This window comes from Toxorhynchites rutilus, chromosome 2 (genome assembly GCF_029784135.1).
Source record: "Toxorhynchites rutilus septentrionalis strain SRP chromosome 2, ASM2978413v1, whole genome shotgun sequence".
In the NCBI taxonomy this organism is placed as follows: Eukaryota; Metazoa; Arthropoda; class Insecta; order Diptera; family Culicidae; genus Toxorhynchites; species Toxorhynchites rutilus.
The window spans coordinates 223277217-223287368 of NC_073745.1; the positions used below are offsets into that span (position 1 = coordinate 223277217).

Here is a 10152-nt window from a genome sequence, read left to right on the forward strand (position 1 = left end):
TTGGCACTAAAGTGGCGGAAATAGGCCGACGAAAAATAAGCGAAGATAAAAAAAAAAAAACGCTAGTACAGTTGTATGTCTGTCATAAGTCAAGGCGCGTAGAAGTATAAGGTGGGCCAACTTGCTAAAACCACTCTTCAGCCGTCTTGGAAGTCTACTGTGTTTTGTTTGTAAACAAAACACAATACGCTTGTGCCCAAGCTCGCTCGTGATCAGTCTATCTCTTTCACGCTTAAAGGAAAAAATTCCCTTTCTGCTTTCTTCCGTACTGTTTTCATATACCGGTCCCCTACCCAACTTAGTGACGAAACGGCCTCACCTAGTACCATAGACCCGTCTTGTCATAAGTATTACGTGTTGGAATGGTTGGAAATTTCTCTCAGTGTATCGCTCCGTTTTCGCCCGGAATCGCTCGATCTGAATCGATGAAAGTCTGCAAAAAACAATCAACGACGTACTTGCCATCGAGACGGTCGAACAGAAGGAAGAAGAATCGCGAACGCAAGACTGAAAAAAAGTTCAGTCACGAAAGGGAGGAGAGTGTCAGGTCATCCGCGCGGACTGCAAAAATAGGTGAACATAGTGCTGCTCAATATCTGGCGAAAAATTAGCAGTGAATCAACGAAGAAAGTTGATTGGCTAGTGCGCGTTGGATCAATTCCGTTTAGATATAAAGTTTTCTCAGTCTAGAAACCATTCATAAACTGACTGCTGTGGTGTGGAGCAAATATAAAAGCTCGAACAAAAGCTAGCCGGCGGTGACGTGAAAACGAGAGAAGCGAGTAGGTGAATATTTGATATTTTGCCTTGCCGTCTGTTCGTCTGATTTTTTACGTCTACATAATACTCGGAAGCACCACTCGGTCGACGGAGTGAAGGAAAGTCGGCTAATTGCTCCCCCCAACACAGGAGCTTCACAGAAACAGTCTACAATGGCCTCCACGACCGGTGTTGGTAAGTATATGGTGCTTTTTTGTCGTGCATCCAGTGTTTCTGACATGAAAAATAGACTGCCGATGAATCGATGAATGCAGGAAAAATGAGAGTCGAAACGAACAGAAAAAACGAGAAAGGATGACAATTGCTACTTGTTCAGCCGTCGCAGTGAATATGCGATTGCTTTTCGTTTAGAGTTGATGGTACATAAGGCACCAAGAAGTGTGCTTTTGGGGTGTGAGCATTGCATCAATTCCTCCCATAGATTTAACGCGATTTCACCTGAGCTGTCAAACAGAAGAAATGTGCTCAATAGCGAAATATTGTCGTTCTCTCACCATTCCTTGGATCGATTGATCTCCGCACTGTGGTGAACCCTTTTCCCATCCACACCCTTCAGCAGAACAACAGTAATATTTTATTTTGTTCATTCAAAAACACTGCTTTTGTTTGTACAACGACGGTTAAAGGACTGCAGCGAAATGTTGCTTGGTTTAACAGGATTTCTCTTTTCTAAATGAAGCTGTTGTTATACCTAGGTGCTGCATAACTTTGACCCGAGTTTTACGTGCATTCTTCATCATTGCATTCGTTGTCTTGCTGTTCGCAATCAATGGACAGCGCAGGTTATATTAATTGAATTATTTCAGACTTGCCGAATAGGCTGTTGGAAATAAATTATTGTATTTTTCTCTGAAACTGAGTTTGATTGGAGACTGATATCTGGAAAAAAAAAATGATAAAAACAGTCATAATTTTACGTTCGAGCCGTTAAAATTCCACCGACCTCTAAATCAACTGAGGACTACGCAAAACTGCTTCCTTATGTGAAAACTCCTCCGAAAGTGGTGGTACCATTGAATAGAAGGTGCTCAAGTTTCTTGAAATTAAATTGATAATTTTCCGTGGTTGCAACAATTCCAAATTATAGAAATCGCCATCGGAATAATTGCGGTAATATGATATAGGTTTACCGATATTCTGAGTTATTTGCAATAACATTAGATGCAATAACCTTGTGCATCGGTTGGTAGTCAGTATCTGGGAAACAGTACAAATACTGAATATGTAGAAACTGGGGATGATATGACTCACTGATGGGAAATAGTACAAGCTGTAGTGTGAGATCTCCTGATTTCTAGGGCCAAATTTCTATTCTGTTAAAGATCCGTCAGAAGTGTTGCAAGTAAAACATTTTAATTCCAAAGAATCGTGGTGGACGTGCTCGAAGTGGTTGTGCAGCATGCCTTTTTCTACGTGCGTTTATTCCACCTGAAAAGCCATTATCGTTTTTGCTTCACAGATTGGAAGATGCCGTCTACGCGAATTGGATAAGACCAACATTGTTCGACAAGATCGATTATGTCGAAAATTATGCATGTACTAAGTCGCCCTGATGGCATTGCGGCTTTAGATGGATCATATTGGGCCTGATCACGAACATCACTGCCATATACGCTTTCACGTCACTTACACTTCACTTAATCTGTTTGTGTCTATCATCATTGTCACGGAGAGTTGCGTGTAAAAATAAACTCCGTGAAGTGAAAGAGTTCATTCCCGTTCATAAGAGACGTATCGGTTGCATAATTTCGGGCGTTTGAACGTTATGTCGGTTGCATAATTTCAGACGTTTAAACGTTATGTAGGTAAAATTAATGCAGTGTATGAGATAATATTCCATTAAATTAAATTGAGGAAAGCGTATATTTTAGAATGACAAGTTTGCGATTATACCTCGAAGATTCGAACTCATTCCATGAATCATTTGCTTGCTGCGTCAATTGCTGAATCAAACGCTGGTTCAAAGATGAGGAGGAATACTAGGTTGCTCTTGAATAATGTAGTTGTTGAACATATGGGAATGTAATTTTATTTCCTCTTTCTATAAATTACTCTAGAGATATGAAGCATGATCATGAGTTTAATAATCGATATCTCGCATACTCTTGTACTCAGCTCTATCTTACTCGTTTGAATAGTGAGAAGTATTTAGTATAGGTCAACGTTAGAATCATTTTTTAAGAACCGTTTCTATAATTTTGATGAATAATAATATCTTCTATATCTCAGAATAAACTTGAATTTATCCATCTCATGATCAGTATAATCTGAGCTACTCCCATATGAGATTCTGAAGTTTAATCATCAGACAAAGTTTTCGTTTAATATATTGCTATCTTCAGCCAAATCGCAAAGCGGCTTAAACTGCGCCATGATATTGCTGCTTCGTGTCATTGTAAACAAACCATGCTTCAATTTATATTCCAGTCTGTAGTATTAGTGATTACCATACACTGCATGATTTTCATATGTGTGTGCAAGCGCTGATCGTAAACGAATGTTTTTGTATTTTTCAAGTGTCAAGTTTCTATAAGACAATTAAATTTTCCGTTGTTTTAGTTGTTTTTATCAACAAATCTGGAAAATGCCGGAGGGAAAAGTGCTCACGGAAAGAGAAGAACAACAAATTGATGCATTTCACCAAGAAAATATTAGTATCAGAGAAATTGCTCGTCGGATTGGACGATCCCATCAAGTAGTGCTCAAATATTTGGCGAATCCTCAAGGATACGGTAAGAAGGAGCGGGCTCCACGTAAATCGAAGCTCTCTGACCGGGATAAACGAGAAATAGCTAGAAAAGCTTCGAATACCTCAAAATCGCTTATGTAAATAAAGCAATATTTCAATTTTAATGTTTCTCGGGTGACGATTCGTTAGGTTTTGGTAAAAAATCCTCACAAAAAGAGGGCTTAAAAGGTTAAAGCTATCTTACACCATCCCACACCGGAAGACGTCTGAGTTTTGCCAAAGCTTACATGAACCGACAGTGGGACATGGTATGTTGTGACAAAGAATGTTTCCAATAGAATACATTTTATTATATACCATAATGAAAAGTAATTCCATGTATAGATTGTCCTGATGGTTTCAACAGATACAGGCGTGATTTACGGAAGCAGGAACAGTATTTTTAACCAGGAATTTGGTGGAGGTTCGTGCATGGTTTGGGCAGGATTCTGTGCAACCGGGAAGCTCAAGATAGTTTTCACATCATTCAAAAATTACATGTTCTGGAAACCTCTCAACTACTGTTTTTGCGTGGATATCGTCACAAAAAAAATCACATTCCAGCAAAACAATGCTATTCATACCAGCAAGGAAACTATGGAATGGAAAAACTAAAAACTTATTTTTTTGGATTGGCCGGCTCACTCTCTAGACTTGAATCCTGTTGAAAATCTTAGGGAATCCTTGTACACAGAATCTACATTAAGGGAAAACGATACACCACTATTGAAGAGCTCTAGGTCGCAATTTCTGAAACTTGGAAAAATATCGAGAAATCCGTTCAGCAGTATTTGGGAAATAGTATTCCAACACGAATTCTCTAGGTTATTAGCCGAAATGGAAAAGTATATATAAATCAGCCGATCATTTTGACTTTTTCATTGATTATACTTATGAATTTTGGAATGGTCTCATAGGACAGATGAAATTATCATATTTAAGCACATTAAATAAACAAACAACTTTTGAACGAAATTGACGAAATATACTTTATTTTAAGCATTCAACAATGTATGAATGTATTCTGTTGAAATCCTAAGTGTTTGTTTTGCAACGGAATATAATCAGGGTGGTCTTATAGAAGTTGGACAGAGTGTAGATTTGATAGAAAACCTGGTTCCAGTCAGCCCATTTTGGATCGTACAGTAGTGACCTACATCAAACGACATCGATCGGTATCAACGCGTGATTTGGCCAAAAAGTTTAAAACCAACATTGGAATGATTAAAAGAATCAAGTCCAGGAACTTCTTAAAGACATACAAAAAGCGGAAGGTGTCTAAGAAAACCACAGAACAACAATCTCGAGCCAAAACAAGGGCACGAAAACTGTATAAACGACTACAGGACAACAGCAACCACTGCATCCTGATAGACGACGAAACATATGCAAACAGGATTCAAGAACGCTTCCAGGGCCGCAATTCTACGGCGGAGGAGGAGGTGGACAATGCTGAATGCACGATTGCGCTGAGAAGATTTGGAGAGAAGATTCTCAGGCCGAGGACATAGTGAACGCGATGCGATGCGGGCGCGGGCTCGTTTGCAGGAAAGCTGTTACGTTCACGAATGCGGAAATCAAATGCAAACCGCCCGGACCTGATATAGTAAACGTGATGTGATGCGGATTTCAATGCGGCAAAACTGTTTGTGGAGTGTTTTGCCGCGAGTGAACGCAAGTGATGGTTGCCAGACGATTTTCATAAATATCTTCACAACCGAACTCATTGAACGAAAATAAAAATTGAGTTGTTACTTTTATTATTTTCGTTTTGTTCGATAAATCATATAACTTTATTCTAACTTACATAATGCATAAAATGAAAAAATTTACGTTAAGAGCTTTCCATTTACCATGTTCACATATAAAAACGTTCTCAAAATTCAACTGTTTACAAAATGGAGATATGTTATCATATCTGGCATCCTTGTGCAGGGTTGTTTACATGTAGAATGGAGTGGGATGAAACATTAAAAAACGCGTGATCCAAAGCGATCAGTATGTCATACCACGCGATAAGCTACAATTATCGCTTCGTATCGCATCGCACCGCATCGCGTTTACTACGTCCTTGGCCTAATATGGCAAGCTATTTGACCTTGTGGCCTGCGGTCTCCTATGAATGCTCCAAGGAAAGGTTGCTGCCCCTCTATAAAAAACATCAGTCTCCCACTCTCTTCTGGTCGGACTTTTCATGTGCACATTACGCTAAGTATTACAGTGGCTCTCAGACAATAATATCCAATTCGTCGAGAAAAACATCAATCCACCAAATTGTCCAAAGCTCCGACAAATTGAACGTTACTGGGCGATTGTGAAAAGGATCTTTAAGAAGGAGGGAACATTTGCCCAAACCATGGAGGAATTCAGAAAAAAATGGCCAGCAGCATCCAGGAAATGCACAACAGCTACTCTGCCAAATTTTATGAAAGATCTTTCGTCAGAAGTGCGTTCGTTCTATACAGTATAATATTTTCACTTATGATAGCCACACTATTGTTTCGCATTGAACTGATCTTCAATAAAAAAAAAAAACCGAAGTTGAAATAATAATCGCGTTTTATTTTTATTAACATACTAGCTGACCCGGCAAACTTCGTCCCGTCCAAAATTTATTTTTCGTTGTCACATCCACGTTTTCTTACTAAGCGCACGTTAATGGGTCCAATAGCAGAACAGTTCATTGATTGATCTTCTAAAAATCTTTAAAATTACCTTTTACTATAAAATTCCTAGTACTATCAGAATAAAGACAGCCCTAAATCGGACAATTCCTTTTTCGAGTTTTGCTCTCATCAATACATTCGGTGATCCATTTTTATTTATATAGATAGAAGACGAAATAGGAGTGCGTTTTATCACAATATCCATTTACACTATCTTTTTTACACTTTCGAAAGAAGATCAATTTCGTTAGCGCAAACATCATATGAACTAACAACGCTTGTCTAAATGTAATTGTAGAACATATGCGAATTAATTTTTTCGAATTTTTCCATTTTCCTTCAGAGTTTTCAATTGTCATGTTTTGTTGAAATATGTGTATTATTTTTTTGGGACCCCCTCTCCATTCCAGAGGAACGAGGGGTGTATACCACCATAGAAACATTTCTCTTACCCAAAAACCCAACATCTCAAATTTGGTTCCATTTGCTTGATTAGTTCTCGAGTTATGCAGAAATTTGTGTTTCTTTTGTATGGAAACCCCCCTATTCACGAAGAATCGATATTCATCCAATTGTCACCGACTTTGCAATTTGCTTTACCAATTATCATTGTGAGGTCAAAAATAACCAGAAATTGTTCAGTGAATTGCGGACCACACCTTTCACTTTTCACCCACACTTTCTTTTATGGAATCAAATACCTAGTAGTCAGTTTGAGATAACTTGGGAGTTCATCATCTTCTGTTATATCGAATTGTGATTGTAGCTAATAGAATAAAGTTTATCTTGCCACTGAGAGTGTCTCAATGGCCATGTAAAATGAATAAAGCAAACTAATAGTTCTTGTCTATGATTCTGATTCCCACAGTGGTACCCCGCAATTTCCGACTGCTGGAAGAGTTAGAAGCAGGACAGAAAGGCGTCGGCGATGGCACTATCTCATGGGGTTTGGAAAACGACGATGACATGACCCTCACTCACTGGACCGGTATGATTATTGGCCCCCCAAGAGTAAGTTGGTTTCTGCCCTGGTGATGTGTTGAAATTCAGTCTAACCAATACCAATTCTTTCAGACACCATACGAAAACAGAATGTACTCGCTGAAAGTTGAATGCGGTGAACGCTACCCAGATGAGCCGCCTACGCTGAAGTTTTTGTCAAAGATTAACATTAACTGCATCAATAGTCAAAATGGAGTGGTTAGTATCCGTTGCTGCCTTCGACAAGCTACCAATTACTCACATTGCTCTTTTTCAGGTTGACCACCGAATGGTCCCCGTGCTAAATAGATGGAACCGTGAATACACGATTAAGACAATTCTTCAAGAAATTCGTAGGATTATGACGTTAAAGGAGAATTTAAAGTTAACACAGCCACCGGAAGGAAGCTGCTTCTAGTGGCCGTAAAGAGAGGAAGAGAACGGAGAGAAAGATGGGAGCTCTGGTATTTGCTACTCTATATGCGTCTCGTCATCGTGTTATTGTTCGTGTGCGTACGCGTCCGCCTTTTGCTCTACACATACACACTGCAGGGGGAGGAAACAACATCATCAACAATAGCAACAATAAAAGCAAATAAAGAAAATCGGGGAAAAGGAAATGCTGCAACCATACAATTTTCACTATTGCAAATACAGCTACTAATGTTGCTATGATTCTTTCTTTTCTCTTTTTTTCTCATTCACTGTTACGTTTATTGTGATTTGAAACAGCATAGAATACAGAAGCAAATACAAACATGAACAGCAATAGCAGATCTTACTCGACGAAACAGACATTTTAAGCTACAAGCACACCAGAACCTCTTCAATCGGAAAACAGAAAGAAAATGAAATCATTGCTGTTTAATATTATTCGTGAATATTTTACTACTGCTGAAGATTAGTAATTCTATTTAAAATTCGTTTCCTGGTTGAAGATGAAAGATTTGATTTTTAGGAACATGATTGTTATGAATGACTTAGTTTCTCAGAAAACAGGAAAAAAAAACCATTAGGATGTAAACATTTGCATCAACATGACTATCAGTGTCGTTTTTCAAAGCACGACGAATGATAGCGAAAGAAGAGACAATTCGTTGAAACAAAGCCGCTAGCTAATACCAACAGATGTTAGCGAAGAAGTAAAGAAGTTTTGTTCTGCATCTTTACATCGATTACTAAAGTTATCGAGTGATGTAATGCAATTCAGCACTTATCGAAAACCAACAAAAGTGAAGCATTACTGATTTATAACGCTTCGTTTTGTCTTTCGGAAACAAAGACGGGTTTCAGTTTGCCTACATTACGGATATTTTTATTTGTGTTCCCTTTCAACGTTGTTCACAGCAGCGATGAGCGATGAAAAAATTGGCACTTTGTTGCATAAACCTTTCAGAAGTACATATAATTCTCAGTCAATAGAAAACTAACACAAGAAAACTGCTTTAACTAGAACGTTTAAGAGGGGAAGAGAAGAAGAGAAAAAAATTACCCGTATAATTATCATTTAGATATCGAACAGTCTTATTCCAGCAAGTGAAATGAAAAGCTTATAACGAAAATTAACATGGTAATATAAATTATAAACAAAGAAACTTTACGAGACACTTCGGAAATGACTTCTGCATTCCACCTCTCCTCTTTAGCGAATATATCACTATTCATTGGTGTAGAAAAGAACAAACTATTACTATAGGGAAAGAAGCATTGGTGGAATTATACAAAAAAAAGAAAGTTAGTACGGATGAAGAAATGAGTAAAAAACAAGTAAATATTCGTTGATAATTCCCTTCCCCTTTATCGACAATTGAAGAAGAAAAAAAACAGTAAACGGAGATATAAAAAAATGAGATAAACATGATACGGCTTTTGTTCTTTTAAAAACTGCATTAAAGGTGAGTAAACTAAAATGTATCGTTTTCTTTTCCGGTAACCCTATTTAAATCTAAGGTATGTCTGAACTTGAATTCCCCAATGTTCTTGTCTATGCACCGATAGGCTTTTGCGAGCCTGGCAAACCAGCGTCTGACCATAACTCATACCGTCCGATTGTTGGGCCTCGTGTATTAGAAAATTGTTGGAGAAAATGATCCTTCGGAGACTCGATCAATGGATGACAAATGGAGACAAATAATTTGCTATCAAGTACACAATTTGGATTTCGCAAGAGCAAAAGAAACAAACGATTGTCTAGCGTTGCTTTCTACAAATATTCAACTGGCTTTTGCGCACAAGGAGCAACTGGCTTCAGTATTCTTGGATATTAAGGAAGCTTTTGATTCGATTTCCATATGAATTCTGTCAGACAATCTGCACAGATGTGGACCTCATGGAATTTGTACAATTGTACAATTTGTTATCAGAAAAGCGAATGAACTTCACCCTAGGACAACTGACAACTTCCAGAAATAGTTATATGGGTCCACCCCAAGGCTCATGTCTCAGACCCCTTCTTTATAATTTTTATGTGAAAGATGTTGACAATTGTTTGGCAACTTGCAAAGACCATTGCAAAATTCCCTAGGTAACTTGTCTTCTTGGGCAAGGAACGTGGTGGGGAGCTCATCCGGGATATCTCATAACGCTTTATAAAACAAATATTCTATCTATTCTGGAGTATGGCTCTCTCTGCTTTTTCTCAGCAGCTAAAAGTCACCTTCTAAGATTGGAACGAATTCAATTAAAGGGTTATTACTTGAATAAAGATACTAAGCTTAGACTTTTTCAAACTTTTCAACTTTTTTTTTTTTCAAGTTCCATTTTACCATACTTCATATCGTGTGACTTTCTTTTGCTTTCGGTTAATGTGCAAACTTTGGACAGGCTAAGGGTAGCACTTAATACTTGTGTTCGTTCCGTTTTCAATCTCAGCCGCTTGGAAAGTGTTTCTCAATTACAACGCGAAGTTTTGGGTTACTCATTCCACAACTTTATCAAAGCTCGTTCTTGTCTTTTGATTCATAAAATAATCACTACAAAATACCCTACATATTTGTA

At 38.1% G+C, this 10152-nt stretch overlaps 1 protein-coding gene across 3 annotated transcripts; it reads left to right on the plus strand.

Annotated features, from left to right (window-relative positions):
• Positions 1-453: 453 nt before the first annotated feature.
• Positions 454-9069, plus strand: LOC129769903 (ubiquitin-conjugating enzyme E2 variant 1). 3 transcript variants are annotated; one of them, XM_055772439.1, is made up of 5 exons: positions 454-786; positions 855-954; positions 7043-7185; positions 7249-7374; positions 7433-9069. In XM_055772439.1, exons 2-5 carry the CDS (start codon positions 933-935, stop codon positions 7571-7573), a joined length of 432 nt encoding a protein of 143 aa, XP_055628414.1. In that variant the 5' UTR covers positions 454-786; positions 855-932; the 3' UTR covers positions 7574-9069. The 3 variants fall into 3 exon arrangements, with proteins under 3 accessions (XP_055628414.1, XP_055628412.1, XP_055628411.1); XM_055772437.1 differs by having other exon boundaries at positions 454-782; XM_055772436.1 differs by having other exon boundaries at positions 454-954.
• The last annotated feature ends 1083 nt before the right edge of the window (positions 9070-10152 follow it).

Excerpts from the sequence above, each read along its gene's own strand:
- LOC129769903 (XM_055772436.1), top strand. The coding sequence starts at position 933 with ATGGCCTCCACGACCGGTGTTG. Across the intron at positions 955-7,042 it reads GGCCTCCACGACCGGTGTTG|TGGTACCCCGCAATTTCCGA; the intron begins GTAAGTATATGG and ends TGATTCCCACAG. Across the intron at positions 7,375-7,432 it reads TCAATAGTCAAAATGGAGTG|GTTGACCACCGAATGGTCCC; the intron begins GTTAGTATCCGT and ends GCTCTTTTTCAG.